The sequence below is a fragment of the Prorops nasuta genome, unplaced genomic scaffold, assembly GCF_024137725.1.
Source record: "Prorops nasuta isolate Cenicafe-Biocafe unplaced genomic scaffold, Cenicafe_Pnas_1.2 PNAS00002, whole genome shotgun sequence".
In the NCBI taxonomy this organism is placed as follows: domain Eukaryota; kingdom Metazoa; phylum Arthropoda; class Insecta; order Hymenoptera; family Bethylidae; genus Prorops; species Prorops nasuta.
This window is the reverse complement of record NW_027116799.1, coordinates 4,389,604-4,405,798: the sequence shown is the minus strand read 5'-3', so window position 1 is coordinate 4,405,798 and position 16,195 is coordinate 4,389,604. Positions and strand designations below refer to the sequence as shown.

The window sequence follows — 16,195 nt, the reverse complement described above, 5'->3', positions numbered from 1 at the left end:
TCCAAACCATATATCTTGCGAGGTTATATATATATATACACAAATATAAGGTTTCTATTCGTCAAACGAAGCGCTTCAACCGTGAGTTATCATCTTTAAAACTTTTCAACCGCAGTACACACACACATTTATATATATATATATATATATAAGAGCCGCGTGCTCCCGGTTCTCCTCGAGGCGCAGTGCATTTCCGGGAATCGCGCAGCTCCCACGACGCACAAATTTACGCCTTGCTGGGTCACACCGACTCACGGGCAGCCTGATTAAAGTTGGATTTTACGAGTGTTACGCATTGTTGTTATACCCACACGGTCAGTGGAGTCTACGGAAACTGAATTAGTCAGGACCACAGACGGGCATGCAGAGAGCTAGTAGTGCGCTAACTGCTCGACCAAACAGCCACGAAATTCCGATACTCCTTTATTTTTCGCGACCGTTTCATATTCCGGCGAAAAAAGGGGAATAAATGGAGGTAGCTGGCTTGAGTGGTTGGTTTACTGCCAGCGGGATTGGAATCTTTTAGGGCCGATGGCCGGACGAGGCTCGTACGGCTCGTTCGCTTGGGCGTGTTGCTGATGATGATTTTGGAGATTCCGGCGAATGGAGAGCAGAGCTCTAGACGTAATAACGCGCGTACAGCGGAAATGCTTTCTAGCTTTATGCAGTAAACTCCAAGCGTGTGTGTCTGCCAGCGTATGTTTATACATATAGAAAAGGGGGCAGGACAAAAGAGCACACATACCCGCCGAGTTCTGGCTGATTAAACTCAGGTTTTACGGGCATTACGCGCTCTTGCGAAATACCTTACTACCGGTGTAAACACACACGCGCCGTTTCCTCGTTCGCACCGCTCGCACACACACACACACACACGTGCGCTGTCCAACTGCATTATGCACGACGCGCGTACATACCACGCTAATTGCACTCGGACGGGTCACGTGATTCGATTGAAACTTTTTTCTAGAGTGCTCGAAATATCAGGCCTCCGTCGGCCGAATATTCGCGAGACAAAAAGTTCTTCGCGAATGAATAATCGCTTAAGGGGATTAGCGAGAGCGTTTGGCGAGTGATTTTCCGCTCGATTGGAGTGGAAATCGATAGGAATGCGTTTTAACCGGAACCGGGCACGTGGATCATAATCTCTTATCGCTGGGGTGAAAGGAGGAGGGAGGCGAAGAACGCTGAATGCATTATGCGAAGCGCTCGGGGTTTACCGATTGCACTTAAACAAGACAAATCGCGAGCGCCCATACACGTGATTGCATCGAAACCCGTACAATTTTTTCAGCAGCCGAATCGACCACCGGGGAAAAATTGTAGGAACTCTGGTGTACGCCCTGTAATTTGACTCGTGAATTTCGGAAAGCTTTTTCATGAAAATCAGCCACGGGGTAAAACGTGTCCGGCCAATGCCAATAACGATTTTCACGGATTCACGATTTCTCAGTTCTGCTGAAAATCGCGCGTGTTTGTGCTTGCATCGATGGGAGTGTACGTGTGTGTGTATATAGTGTACTCGTCGCGATTTAGCGCAGAGAGCTAGGGAGGCCAACACAACACGAGTCGCGTTGGAAGAAAACAGTTTTGTTAATTATCCGGCAAAAGCAGCAGGTATGGTCCCACGCTATAGCGCTATCATCCTGCAGAAACGACACGAGTACACGAGCACGCGCACGGTCTCACCCCAAACTTACTGCTAGCGCCACGAAAAATGGACTCGCGAGATCTTCCGTATACACATCCCCCTACTCCTGCTCAGCTGCACTATACTATACATATATACCGTAATATACATCCGGCAAGCCGGAATTTCCGTCGTTTCCATGACAACCACCATCGCCCAAGGCGGAATCACGCGATTCCAACGTAATCGTGTAATTATCAACTTTGCGCTTCGCAGTCGTCATGAATTTATTTTTACCACTTTGCGGGTGAACCAAAATCTTTTGTTTATCGTCGCTGGCGCTTGTTATTTTTTACGACGCTGCAGTCTGCTACTGTTGGATACCACGGGGCTGGGGAGCGAGGGGGATAGTTTTGCAAGGTAATCCCGAGGCTGAAGAATGTAAAACGCTTCTTCTTCGTTCCGCCGAGGTTGTTTACGCGTCGGTTGAGCCCGTGTAGTTGTGTCTGTTGGTGCGCGGAGGCACGTCGGGGGAAAGGGGTGTGGAAGGGGTGGAAAAATAGGGGAAAAAGGTGAGCATATAGCATGTGGTAAATGGCCATGGTAAATGGTAAAAGAGTCGTTTGGCCCCGTCTCGGACATCATGTGGTTTATCCTCCCAGCCACTTTGTATCTTCGTCCCTGTACTTAGCACGTAATAGCCGCCATTTACCTACCTGACCAAATAAAACGAGTGTCCAATCTTTTTTGCTCACCCCCCCCCCTCCCTTCCTCCCTCCCCTCTTCCCACACCAACCCTTCTCACCCGTGATGCTGCACTTTCACCTGAAAAATAAATCGATCACCTCCCCCTCCCTCGGATTTCGCAGGAACGTTCGCTGAGTAACGAGAGACTATATCGAAGAATCTTTGCTATTGGATGTTTCAGGTCAAGACGCAGGTATGGTCCTGTCACCGCTGATAGGAGTAGTGATCGGAGCACTGATCACTCTGATCCTGATCATTCTGGTGATCGTGGTGCGTGCGAGGAGGGAGAGGGTATCCAAACCGAGACACGAGAAGCCCGCGGACCTCAGCGAGCTGCCCACCCAACAATATCCACCGCAGAACCCCCAGCAGACCGTGGAGACCGACCCCGACGTGATACCAAACAAGTTCGGTAAGTCCACGAAGCAAGAAACTCTACAACTGATCCCCTAGGCCCGATACGCCCAAATATCTGATCCACGCGTGACTATACATCGAAAAACCGAACTCGCCTTTCTATACACACGTACACCATCGAATCTTATCGGCAATCGTAAGGAAAAAAAATACTGCATGCATTTGGCGGTTTGTTTTTGAGATTGCAGAAAAATAGAGGTCGATTTGCAGATGGAAAAGTTTAGAGCGAGAGAATTCCCAGTGGATGGGGGATGGGGATATATATAAGCTTCGAGCAGGAAACCGTCTCGTATAGGCTCTATATATGTGTGTGTGTGTGTGTGTATGTGACATAGCTCGGGTCTCTTGTTGCAGAGGGTAATCTTGTGGAGGTCAGCCCGCCGAGTTACCCCGGAGGATATCCCCCGGGACACTGGGTCACGCCAGGACCTACGCCAAGCATAGAGGAACTCTGTCACAAGTTCGCAGGTCGACCGACCGAGCTGAGGCTGCCTTCGAGGAGCACAATACCAACACTGCCGAGCATGGCACTGACCACGGGAGTGATGGTTGGTCCTCCTGCAGGGGGAGGAGGGGGTGGAGGAGGACACGGAGTCATCATCGGGACCGGCCAAGGGGTCGTCGTGGCCGGCGAATGTTTGGACGGCGAGGCCATCAAACGCAGACTCATGGCCAATAGACTTCCCGAGAGCTGCGTCTAAATCCTTCGCTTCGACTTGCGAAACACGCTACAATTGTTGTACGATCATCTGTGAACTGAAATAGACCGATCGACTCGCAAACTTTCAATTATTAATTCCCCAATGACTTTGACAAACTCGTCGCCCTCAGCAGCGTCCTGATAGTCGAACCATCAATTTTACGTTAATGGATTTTATGCAAATTATTACTCTCTCTCTCTCTCTCTCTCGATCTATCTCCAAGCACTGATGTGTTCTTATCACCGTGCGATAACGTACGCGACCGAGCAAGACTTATACACTGCGCGTAAAAGCATGCCAGTTTGGTTTTCAGTATTCCTCCTGCTCGCTATAAATCGACATGCATTTTTTGTCAGGATGAAAAACGCGTGTGCTCTCGTGTTACACTATAGTCCATAGCTGGAACATCCGGTCGAGTCGCGGCGCGAGTCTCGACTTGCGCAGCGAGAAACTCGACCCGTCGCGCGGTACGATTTTCAAAATACACCCGACAGGTGTGAAAAAGTCGAACGTTCGGATAGGGGGATTCGATGGGAATGGAAGTAGAGACAAACTTTTTCTTCCGCCGAGTTCATCCCTTTTGAAAGAACCCGCGAGGAGTTTTCCTCTGTTTTCCAAGCCGACGTAACTCCCACTCTCGACCAAACTCAAACTTTCTCGATAATCGATTTCCCAGCAAATTTCCTCCTCCCCTTCCCACCCGCAGTTTACCAGCTTTCTTTTCCTCGCAAATCGCGCTTTTACCAAAATGAAAACACGCTCTCGTCCGGTCCTGTACCGTTGCTAGGACGATGATTAGCCGCGTTGTATATAAGGATAATTTTTTTCAAAGCATAACTCGAGTGCACTCGTGCAGGAATACTGAAAATATAGATGTTCATACTATATAGCATAGTATAGGATAGGAATCACATCCGGGAGAAACATTGCAGTGTGAAAACGCGAGAAAAGGTAAAAGACTATCGAGAGGGAACAACCTTTACGACTGAATGAATGAAGATAAATGAACCGCGCCGAAATATAGGATAAATGGTGGGAAAGGGAAGAAAGCGAATGTTGCGGAATAAATCTATGTGGGAGTAAATAAGGGAATCGAAAGATAGGGACTGGGGGAGGGGGGGGGATATAAGGCAGTATATCGGTAAGCGAATGAAATTAATAAACTCTTGCAGTGTATATGATATATATATATACATCCGCCGCCACTACACGGTTTCCGAGAGAGAGAACTTTTTTTACGCTAGAATTGTAAATTGCAGGAAAATTTTCAAGATCTCACTCGGAGGTTCGATGTTCTGTCTGACCGGTAGCGAGTCCACGAGCACAGAGAAAATAAAAGTGTGCAATGCTTTCTACAGAGGAACGAAACCGAAACTTGATTAAGGAGTCTTAATTAAAACCACGGTAACTAGTACATCGTGCTTGTGGCGAACAAAAGAAAATGAAGAATTATAATTAAGTCTGAAAGTTTAAACTGCCTTTCCGCAGCCGTTGCTCTATAATTTTGCAGGCGCTAACAATGTAACAAATAACAGTTCCATTCGTAATTGGCGCGATCGAACGCGAGGCATCCTCATCATCTCAACGTTGAAGCAACTTGCAAAATTCTGGGTCAACGGCTCCGCCAAAAATCCATTACCTAATATTATCAAGACTTTTGTACCGTAATTGTACAAAAATACCAATCTCCCCGCGACCAGCGGCTCGAGCTCTCTCATTTCACAACGACTGAACGAACAACAAAGCAACAAAAGAACACAAATGGAACGAGGAAAAAAATCAACAAATATAAATTGAAATACAATTTTTCTAAGCGCTCGACATTGTACTTGTGTGTATTTTAGCTGTGATACGAATTTGATCGAATATTTTTGGCGAAGAAATTTTTCATAATTTATCTATCGCAACGAAAGGACTCTCGCTTCGACCAATTTTTCAATGACTCACGCGATGATTTCTTCGAGGTAATAGTGTGTATCGCGAATTCTATGCGAAAAACAGAAATTCTTATCAATGTCTCACCAGCGACGGGGCTTCCAAGTGACACTGCGTCGTAGAGTCGGAGCCTTTGAGAGAAGGACGAAGAGAGAGAGAGAGAGAGAGAGGGGGGGAGGGGGAGGGGGAGAAATTTATTATTTCGAGTGATGAGAATTGTGCGCGTCTCTCAAAGTGGCTGGACACGATGGATGAACTGATTTGTATATACGAAAGAGCGATAAAAGTGCAGTGAGCAATACATTAACAACTTGACAAAAATTATCCATTTCGATATAAAAAAATCAGACTTTGCCCATTAGCTAATGTCATATCCTTGTATATATTTGTTATCACGAAGAAACTGCCAAGCTGAGAGCCGAGCTCGTCGAAACTGCGCAAGATCGTTATGGCCAAAGCAATTGATTTGTCGAAAATCGATCGATTCTCCTCAGTCTTTAATAAATGTTTCAACTTTGAGCTGGACACTCGAGAGAAACTTGCATGTGTGCGGGATTCGCGACTGTCTGCGACGTTCGCTGCCTGCAAGTATCCCTCGTTTTCTTGCGAAATTCTAAAATTAAAGTTTGCCAGAAATTTTCTTCGATAAAGCTCTGCGAACGTACACCTGCTCGGCAGCAGACAGTCACGATTCGATCGGTGCAGCAGACTTTTCGCGTCCAGGGGATGCGAGCCAGACCCGCAGAGTTTTTTGGAAAACCGTTAGCCAGTATAAATTACTATCCTGCAGCGATGGATCAGTTGAAAGTTACGGACGAGTACGAGAGAGAACAATATATAGATACCAATAATTGTAAATATTTCAACGTCACAAAAAGTCCATGTAAATCGACCGACAAGCATATTTTAAGTTTTTTGTGAATAGATGATTTCATATCAAAGCTCCATATCGTCTACTAACTCGTATGTATATATTACATGAAGTTTCGATCTGAATAAACTGTTTAACTGTCCTTAATGGATCGTTTTTCTTCTCCGCTCTGCACAGGTCCAACTATGTAGCACTGTATATATATATATATATATACGCACAGTGCGCTACCATCAGGATCGAAGAGGAAGAGAGCCCGAGGAGATAGCGCAGCATCCCAGGCTGATTAGGTAAAATTTTGCAGTCGGTATAGGCGAGATCGCGGAGGAAAATTAATCAGTGGCTGGACTTGATTAATCGCCATTAGCGGAGTCTAAATACCTGCTTGAAACGCCTCGTTCCGTCGTTAGAACCTCCGAAACGATCTCTCTCCGAAACGGTTCAATAGCTTGAGAGAGCGTAGTTACCAGATCGCAATAAAAAGGAGATTAACTCGTACGATAAATTTGGAGAAAAGCACATCGACCAGTCTGTGTCTCGTGTGCGGTGAGCAACAATAATTTATGGGCGGTCACTATTTTAAGTTAAAATCTTGAAGCTTGAAAGCTTTCGCGGTACCAGTGATCGAGTGGGATTTGCCGAGCCTCTTAAAGGATCGTTACGAAAATTCGAAATTTTCCCGAAGAGCTGCAACATAAGAGGGGAGAGGGGGGAGGGAACTTAGAAGCCCTCGTCTTTCAGTAGAGGGAAAACCTCGTCCTTCATCCGATAGGTATAACGCGGGACCTTCCCTCTTTCGACTCTAAGCAGCTAGCTTCACCCTCTGGGATCTCAGCAATTCCCCTTCTTTCCTCAATTAAATACGACTTGTACAGTAGTATATATATATAATATACCGTACCGTAGGAGATCCCGAGGAATAAATCCGACCGAGCTTCGGCACGACGAAACTCGAAGCACAAAACTTTGGACCAACCTTGCCAGAATAGCGACAACAAAATTTTTACAACGACAAAAAGACGCACCATAAAAATCGCTTAAGATGCAGGTCCCGCGTGAAATCCCTCGCGTGCCTTCAGCTATACCAGAAAAAAATGGAAGTATACCGCGCTGAATTTTAATCTTACAAAACCTTGCTCGCAATGTTTCCCGCGAATGGAGAAAAAAACTCCGGAATATTTTAAGAAGGCGCATCTCAATTTCCACAACACCTTTTCGAGCTTCTCGCGCAATTACTCGGATAAAAATAATGATGATCCTATTCTATATCCGAAATATACTTCGTGTTTCCCCAAGCGTGCACCAGGGGATGGGCAAGCTTTAAATTTGAATCTAGAATGAACTCGTGTATGCAGGAGTAAGCAATTTGATTAAGGCTTGAATTAATAAACGGGTTAATTAGGTAAAATTATACTTGAGTTTTTATGATACAAAAGTTTGGGCAATTTGGGAAGAGACGGTTGATGACCCATTGGATCATCGAAAAGTGGGCAGATCCTTGCAGATGTCGTAAGGTTTAGGTTTGACCATTGGACCTTTGTGGGATTCCGTGGCTAAATCTATCTCGGATCCTTCACCTTCATCCCCTCCCTGATCGCTCGGTGAGTACACAATGTCCCTTATGCTTTTATGAATCTCCGAGGGTATCGAGACAATCGCATCAAAAATATCCATTACGACCTGATTATACGTCTGCACCAGTTTGCGTTTTAACTTCCTCAACGATTCAAACCTTTTCTGAAAGTGAGAATAATTCAGATTTAAGTCTGGTTCAATGAATTTGCAGAGATTATATAATAATTACGGTTTCTTCGTCCTTAAATACGTCGGGGTAAATGATGCAGAGTATCTTCCTATACCATTCATCGGGACTCAAATAACCTTCGGTGAAGGACCAGTAGAGGAGGCCAGCGCAAATAGCTCCATTTAAAATAAGGAACATTGTCCTTCCAAATCTGTTCTTCTTTGCTTCTTCCTTGCCACCCGCGCGAAACTGTCAAGGAAAATTAGTCAGCTCTTAATTACATCGCGCATCTCATCCTTCTGGAACGCTCCTCTTCATTTATGTTTCCCTCGCTGCATCCCGGTGCATCCCAGGGACAAAAATATCCGATAATGCAAAATATGATAAAAATATCACTCGATCAAACGGACGCGAAGCTATTTTCAAATTAATTAAACACGATCGTTCCTATATATATATATATACAGGTCTCTGCTATTATTTCGGGAGACGAAGCAAAGGAGTGGGGGAAAGTCGTAGGTCACGTATCCTGTCCGTAACTCCTGCGAGACTCGAAAGCTGTCTTCGCTTATTAGGAGACCATCGACGTGTGGCTAAAGCTACTCGCCAACTGTCAAAAGCTAATGGCCGTTAAACGTGACGTCGTATCGACTAATCAATCGTGGACAGCTGTCACGTGACAATATCTGAGCTTTATCGGAGCAATAAAATTCCGTTCTAATAATAGTTTGCGAATGACACGTACCTTCGGGCAAGTCCTCCTCTCCACCTGCTGTCGCGTACACAGTTTCACCGTAACTGGTCTCGGTGTCCATCTGGCCTGCTGTACGGAAGCTTCTCTTATGCAAGCTTTGACCTTGAGATCGCTCGATGTCGCACTTTTCCCTATTTTCGGCCGCACGCATGTCCTCGGATTCGACAGATTGATGGTCTGCACGATGCACTTGGCGCCTCTCTTCATTTTTCTACAGCCCGAAACACTTTTTCTCCCGAAGCATATGCGTCTATGCCAAAAATCCTTCGGTATCTTTCGCGCAAACTTCCTCTTTGACCCACGACGCTTCGCTATATTCTTCGGGCCAAACGCTTAATCGCAAATCGAGGATAAAGCTGCGAAACGTATCTCTCGTGTAACATCGTTCACCGAAGATTTGGGAAACTACACGTTCCCGCTGACAAGAATTTTCATCAAACCCTACACTCGCGCATTACGCGAATGCCTCAGAATTTTGCCGCCTGAAGTTCAGCGAACCTAAAATTATAACGAGGATATTTGTATTTTCCGACGCGGGGTTAGAATAGACAACTTCAAATTTATCAATTTAAACGGACTATCGATGCTTTCGATCCGGCGATATAAATAAAATCGAAACTATCGATAATGTCCAATTTATCGAGTGTATAATACTGTGCATATATATATACAGCGTGCGTACGATTCAATTTAAATAAATATAAACTTGAGTTGTTTATCGCGAATAAATCAAGTCGGGTCCGAAGCTCCGAAGAGCAAAGGCGCAGTTCCTACAAATATATATATATATATAAAATGGAAAACTTTCGTCTTAAGTGAAATTCTGATCGATCGATCGGCCAGGTTTAATTTAGAAAGGCAGGATTAATTTTTGATGCATGGGATTGTGACGCGGAAGCCGATGGAGAGAAATAAGAGAAGGTTGCGGGTTTGGAGGCATATCGAGATACATTGCCGTAGCTTTCTCATTGGAAGATTTCAATCGGGGGGAATAAAATGGGAGGGAGTGGAACGAAGCACAGATACGGCACGACGCGCGAGGAAACTGCGCGATTCTAGAGGTAACGTATGGCGAGCACTCCGTCAACTTTGCTTGGACAATCCTACACCATTATGTCCTTGGGATAAGGGCAATGATAGGAAAGAAGAATTCGAGATTGTACGACAAGAGTGGGAGATCGTAGGCTTGATAAAACTCCTTCTCCACTTGTGCTAGATGGAGAAAATTTGTACGAGTATTATCCGCCAGTGGTAAATTATGACAGAACATATTTGGGTCGCGTATTTTCCGACGATTTCTATCAATATTGGCCAAGCGTTTCTATTAATATTATCGCTCGGACGTAAAGTGTTTCATTGGAAATCCATAAAGTATCTGTATGCAGTGGCCGTAAACGTGTCGAGGATAATTTGTCTCGGTATACCGTGGCAGCTTCTATCAAGCCATAGAGCGTGAGATAGAGAAGGTGCGTATTCGGTACGCATAGATCATTTTTATCACGAGGGTACCGAAGCTTTATAACGTCGCGACGCCACCTGTGTGCTATACACACCGTCATTATACTTATTAATAGACTCTCGAAATAACCTCGTACATTCCGAAGCTTCTCGGCCGTTATCGAAGATGCTTGATAGTAATAAGAGGCTGATCTATATGTTTCGATATTCACTCTAAGTTCTTTATTTTTTGCCAAACGACACGTGTGTGTTTCGAAGTTGTTATAAAATAAATATTATTTGGTCGAGAGGAATTTTGGATAAATTATGATTATTATAGAGAGTTGGAGTTAAATGTAACTTTGCTGCAGTCAGAAAGAGTTTTTCAGATAATATTAATTTTTTATTACAGTAATCGATTAAATTGACGTAACGAATCAAGAACAATTTCATTATAATAATTAATGATTCGTTGAATCTAAAAATTTGTTAATTATTGGAAGAAAAATTTTTGTCTACCTGGAAAATTTGATATGATTTTGGGGATCCTCCGGGTTTATCAAATAATATCGAAAACTAAGAAGAGAATAACTCATGCGTGTAGTTTCTCCCTGTTAGCCATTTTTTCCGAATACAGCAATTATAATAAAGGAAATATGATTTGGTCGGGAGGAATTTTGGACAAATTGCAATTACTGAAGGCAAATGAGGCAAAGAAAAAGAGTTGAAGCGAAATGTTGCCTTACGCTGGAACTGGAAGAGCGAGACGACCCTTTTGGAATTCGTCGTAGAATACCGAGGAAATTTCAGGATGAGGAACGGTTCGAGAGAGAAGGCGGCAGAGAGTGAAACGAACATCTCGTGGAAAGAAAAGTTTGAAGGTATATAACGCAGAGCCGGATCAAGCTCCCCGGGGACACCGCGTTACCTTTCATTTTCAAGAAACTGCTTCTTTTCATTTAATCCGGAGAGAAGCTTTTTTCTCTCAAGTAGTGATATATAATCACGATCCTTTATGCTAGGATTCTATCAGTTTATCACGTCGATAAACAGTCTTCTCCTTTGCTCTCTCTCTCCCTCTCTCTCTCTATACATATACATACATATATGTATATGCCATCTTCTCTTTCTTCCGTTCCTTCTTTTTCCCCACCCTTTTTCCCAAGACAGAAAAAAAGATTTATTACCCGCCCCATTGACAAAAGGAATTTATTTCGGGCAAGTTTTTATTAGGACGAGTCTGGATGGCAGGAGAAAAATCTGTAACGGCGAGGCTTAATCTCGGCTCGAGTATACCAGATGAGGGTTGAATGGGGAGGGGGTAAAAGCGAGATGAAGAAGGACGACGAGGAAAACTGAGCGGACTTGGCTCTCCTGAAGACGCGGTAATTACCCTGGAAGGAGGGTACGCGCATCAACGACAATCGCGCCATAACTCAGGGAATAATTAATTTATAATTAAGAGGTGCCGTGGGTCACGTGACTCTCGGGCGGGCGGTACCAAGTCCTCGGTAAAATTCTGACTTCCCCCCGTCGTTTCGATCCCTCGCCAGTGTCCTCCCATCGAGCCACTAGAAACTCCACTCTGATGAAAATTAACGCGAATTAATTGGCGATGAAACGCTCTCGAGGAGTAATAACTTTTTCACGACACTCACCCCCACCCCTTCCCTCCCTCTCTCCATCTCTCTCTCTCTCTTCCACTTGCACCAACAGTTTTGGTAATACGCTCTTTCGTCTTCTCCAGACCAGAGACGAACTTTTCATTCTTGAGCCAAGCAGTGAGCCATCCATCCAAGCAGCTAGTCGCGAACGTGCTTTTAAATATCCTTTGAATCTCATGAAACGAAATTAGGATTTTTCCAGCTGGCAATGAGATTTCCTCGCTCGCGAGAAAAATGATGATTTCTCACGGCGGAAAGACGTGTATAAATATTTGTCCCGGGCGGGAGTGGGAAATATAAGTTCCACGGGAGACAGGAGTGTGTGTTTAAGCGAGATATGCGTAGACACGAAGAAAAACAGTTGAAGATCGAAAGCCCCTTAGCCAAGGTGTGTCAACGCCTGAAACGCCCGGGGGTGGAGAAAGGAAGCAGAGAGCCACGAAGGAAGATGGAAAAGGGACGCAGGAAACTAATTTTCGCGATATTAGTCTTACGAAATTGGTTATTGATGTTCCATTCGTCGACCGATAATGGCGAACGGAAGCGATTCTCGCGGAAGGTCATAAAGTCCAGAAAGACCGAGAATCCCCCCCCCGTCTTACCACCGTTTGCCCCACTCGCAGCAGCCCATATTTTTCTTCGTCCTTTTTAAAAAGAAATTGCTTCCTTAACGGGCGTTAAATCGACTTTCCCGGCTGGCTTGGCTGCCTTCCTGCGATTGACAAATATTTCGTGATCCTCGATGCTACCATTACTCCTATACTGCGGCCACTCGCTTGTTTCTTCTTTCGCAGCTCCGAGAGATCCTCTCTAGCAGTTACCCCCTCCCACTATCACCGTCCGAGCCAGGAGCCCCTCACCCAGACCCTTCTACTACTGGCTCGCATCCAAACAAACAAAAAATCCCGAACCAACACCAGTGGCAAGAGCCGAGCAAAGAATTCCACCGTGACCTTTATTACACCTTGGAAGAGAGATGAAAGAGCTCGCTTTTCTCTCCCCTTTATAATCCACCCGAGCACCCTCCTCTTCATAATGAAAGCGTGAATAAATAATTGTCCAATGTCGCATTAATTGAACTCAAACATGCATCGACCCAAACTAATAATTCTATTCGTAGCTCGGCCAGGTCAATAGTAATTAGCATGATTGTCGCACGGAAGTGTCAATGATTTATACTATTTGAAATTCCATCTCGGTCCAACTTCGATAGCACACAGCATGTGTCATCCGCTATTTCAGTGCCGCGGGGCTTCCGCCGAGATGCGGAAATTTATTTATAAGAAAGCTCTTAATGGAGGATGAGCGAGCAAAATTTTTAGTGTAAATTCCACGAGAGCGAATATTCAAGTGCACGCGTTGATCCTTTTGATCCTTCCATCCATATATAGTATATCCACCAGTGCGTATAATTATAATAATACACTTGTCGGGGAAAGCACTGCAGCCAATAAGCGGATATGACGGAATGGATTGGCCAAATCGCTGGTCACCGATAACTCGGTCGATTGAAAAACGGAAGAGACCGGGATATGCAGAAGAGATCCCACGTAGCTCTGGAGATACTAATCTGGCGATTTGACAGAGGAACGATAAGTTCGACAGTGGAATGGCGCGTGGTTAGCACCGAATCTCCTTCCCCGCCACATTCGCAACGATATGATTTGCTACGGTGCCGTAAATTCGGATTAGGGCAGAATTTCGCCAGTCTCGTAACACTGATTTCACCGAGGTCCCAGTGCTGCCGGCGTGGCAAGAGTGGGAGGTGGGAGGGGGGGGGGGGGGGTGACTGTGTAGCCCGGCCAATCTAAACTTGCCTCCAGGCACGAGCCTTATTCCTGGACCCAGGAGTTCTGCTGCTACGACTGACTCGAATTATCGACTCGCTTCGATCTCTGCCTGCCAATCTGTGTGCACGCGCACACACTATTCTCTATCTATATATACCAGCTGTTTTCCAAAACCCTCTCGAATCCCGAACGAATCGGCCAGCACTGCTCGCGGGAACGATCAGTGGAGTTTCCTCGTCACGAGCCTTTTCTCTCTCTCTCTCTCTCTCTCTTCCCGAGATAAACTTCCGACAAATGGAACGTTATCCGAGGCACGATTAGACATACGCCCTCTATATACCTTTGAGGCTCAAATAACATCGATGTATCCATAACTCTCGTAACAATTATTCTCTCGCCTGTAAAGCCACTGATTTTTCCAACCCCCCCCCCCCCCCCCCAAACTCAGGTGTTTTCCAAAATCCTCTCGAATCCCGAACGAATCGACGAACGGTGCTCGCGGGAACGAATGGTAGAGTTTCTTCGTCAAGTATTTCCCCCTCCCTAAATAAACTTGGAACAAAACGGAACGTTATCCGAGTCTCGATTAGACGTACGCCCTACCTCGAAGGCTCCAATAACAACGATGTATCCATAAGCTCCAGGACTATGTAGCCATTCGATTATTCCCTCGTCTGTACAGCCACTGATTTTTCCATCCCCTCCCAACAACCCCTTATAATTGATAAAACGGACGCTTCCTCCGCGACGACGCTCCGAATCGAAATATTTTCCTAGCAAATTAAAGTATTGTTTGAGTTCGTAATATTGAAATCCAATCTATCGTGCTACTCCATCGCTCGATATTTATGCACTTTATTTGCATTGTGTCTGTGACCCAGGCATGGCCGCGTATATAGAGAAGCACGTCTACTATTCATCGTGATGCAGACGGAAAAACCATCTGGATATTTTCCTACTCTAACGCTTTATTTATAGTGTGTAGGCGTAAATACTAGATATGCCGGCGATGCTACGGGAGAGCGTAAATATCGATGGGAATACAATTGCATCGCGAGTTTCAGAGAGAGCAGTCATCAGTATATATATGTATATATATATATATATATATATATAGTCTACATATACACACACACATATATATATACCATAGACTGTCCATATAGTTAGAGAAGTTAACGTTACGGAAGGAGCGACACGAGCCTTTGCATTTTCGCGCTGCGTCTTTTAGGATAATATCCAGGCTAAAGGACTCGCTAGTAGGCCATTACAAAGTTATAATAGTATACCCCTCTTTGCCACGCCTGGCCCATCATCGTTTTGACTTTAAAATGAAATAGTCTCTCGCGTCCTATACGCGCTGTTGCCACGCCGCGCGATTTCCTCCTCCTCGATATTCCTCTAATATTAGATAATCCCCGACACCGTGACTAGCAGTCTTAGGGGGGAAGAAAAAATCCATTCATCGCGAGGAAATAAAGGCAGATCGCTTAACGAGTTAATGAAACTCTTTAGCAGCGCGTGGAGGAATCGCTTCTGTCGGGGACACAAAGCGACACGCGCGGCGTTTAAAAGCTGGCCTGGGAGGGAGAAGCTGATTGAAAGAGAAGAGAGTGAGAGGGGGGGGGAGTATCTGACAAAGGAATCGTCAGTCGACTATCGCCGTGAGGAGTCGGAAGTTATTACAAAGAAATCGAGCGACGAAAGAGCCATTGTTAATCCAGCATGAAGGTAGGAGGGGGGAGAGAGTTTTTCAGTAGCAGCATATTGCCCCATTTAGGTCTCTCCTTGAAAAACCATTAAGAGAGGGGGGAGAGGGGACAACGAAACAGGTTTAAGGTGCCCGAGTTCCCTTTACTTAAGAGGTAGTCGAGGAAGGAGGCTCGTGGAAAATAACGATTGGAATCCATTGAAAAGGGTGAAGAGGGGGAGGGGGTGTGCTTTCGTTGTATTTCCGTCCGAGTAGCTTGATCATCTTTATCCCCCGTATATATACCGAGAGAAACGTGGACGCGCGAAGAAAAGTAAAACGCCCTCACCCAATCTCTGTATCGACTGTATCGCTGCAGAATTCTCGAAGAAAAGCTCGATGTAAGCAGGACGCTTGCGAAGCGAATGGTCCAACGCCGATTAGATTTCGTCCTGTCCCCCCCCCCCCCTTCCCCGTGCCACCGTCTCTTCCCACCCCAGCAGGAGACTCTACGCGAATGGCTGGCTTAATGCATTTCCCGATAGCCGTGCATGTATGGCAGACAGCTCCAGGGGACGGGGTGCGAGTAGGATGTAAAAGCGCGAAACAACTCGTGACTCTAACGACGTCCCGGGGACCAGCAAATTTGCGTTACTGCCAAACTATGGGACAGTGGTGCACTGCTGACGCGCAATAAAATTTAAAACTACTAATAAAACGCGATCGCCTTCCGAGGCGGGACACAATGGACCGGGTGGAAAAATATAATGAATTAATTCGGGTCAATTTGCTAGGTATCCACCGGGAACGAGGAA

General features: G+C 45.4%; 2 protein-coding genes across 4 annotated transcripts in view; one reads left to right on the top strand and one right to left on the bottom strand.

Moving 5' to 3' along the window:
* LOC136776233 (neural cell adhesion molecule 2-like) overlaps positions 1-4,569 on the top strand; it is a 204,336-nt gene extending 199,767 nt beyond the window's left edge. For all 3 annotated transcript variants that reach the window (XM_066731627.1, XM_066731635.1, XM_066731618.1), the window contains 2 exons: positions 2,559-2,789; positions 3,149-4,569. In XM_066731627.1, coding sequence (XP_066587724.1) covers positions 2,559-2,789; positions 3,149-3,495 — 578 coding nt within the window. In that variant the 3' untranslated portion in view covers positions 3,496-4,569. The remainder of the gene's footprint in view (positions 1-2,558; positions 2,790-3,148) is intronic.
* Positions 4,570-7,725: 3,156 nt separating this feature from the next.
* LOC136780426 (uncharacterized) lies at positions 7,726-9,006 on the bottom strand. Its single transcript, XM_066738777.1, has 3 exons — positions 8,791-9,006; positions 8,106-8,294; positions 7,726-8,038 (listed from the first exon to the last, which is right to left on the bottom strand). Exons 1-3 carry the CDS (start codon positions 9,004-9,006, stop codon positions 7,778-7,780), a joined length of 666 nt encoding a protein of 221 aa, XP_066594874.1. The 3' UTR covers positions 7,726-7,777.
* Between the last annotated feature and the right edge of the window lie 7,189 nt (positions 9,007-16,195).

What these genes read in the sequence shown, in the direction of transcription:
- LOC136780426 (XM_066738777.1), bottom strand. Translation starts at nt 9,006, where the DNA reads ATGAAGAGAGGCGCCAAGTGCATCGTGCAGACCATCAATCTGTCGAAT. An exon ending in AGAGGAGGACTTGCCCGAAG is followed by an intron (nt 8,295 to 8,790) that starts GTACGTGTCATT and finishes TTTCCTTGACAG; the next exon opens with TTTCGCGCGGGTGGCAAGGA. An exon ending in TATTTAAGGACGAAGAAACC is followed by an intron (nt 8,039 to 8,105) that starts GTAATTATTATA and finishes TCTCACTTTCAG; the next exon opens with AAAAGGTTTGAATCGTTGAG.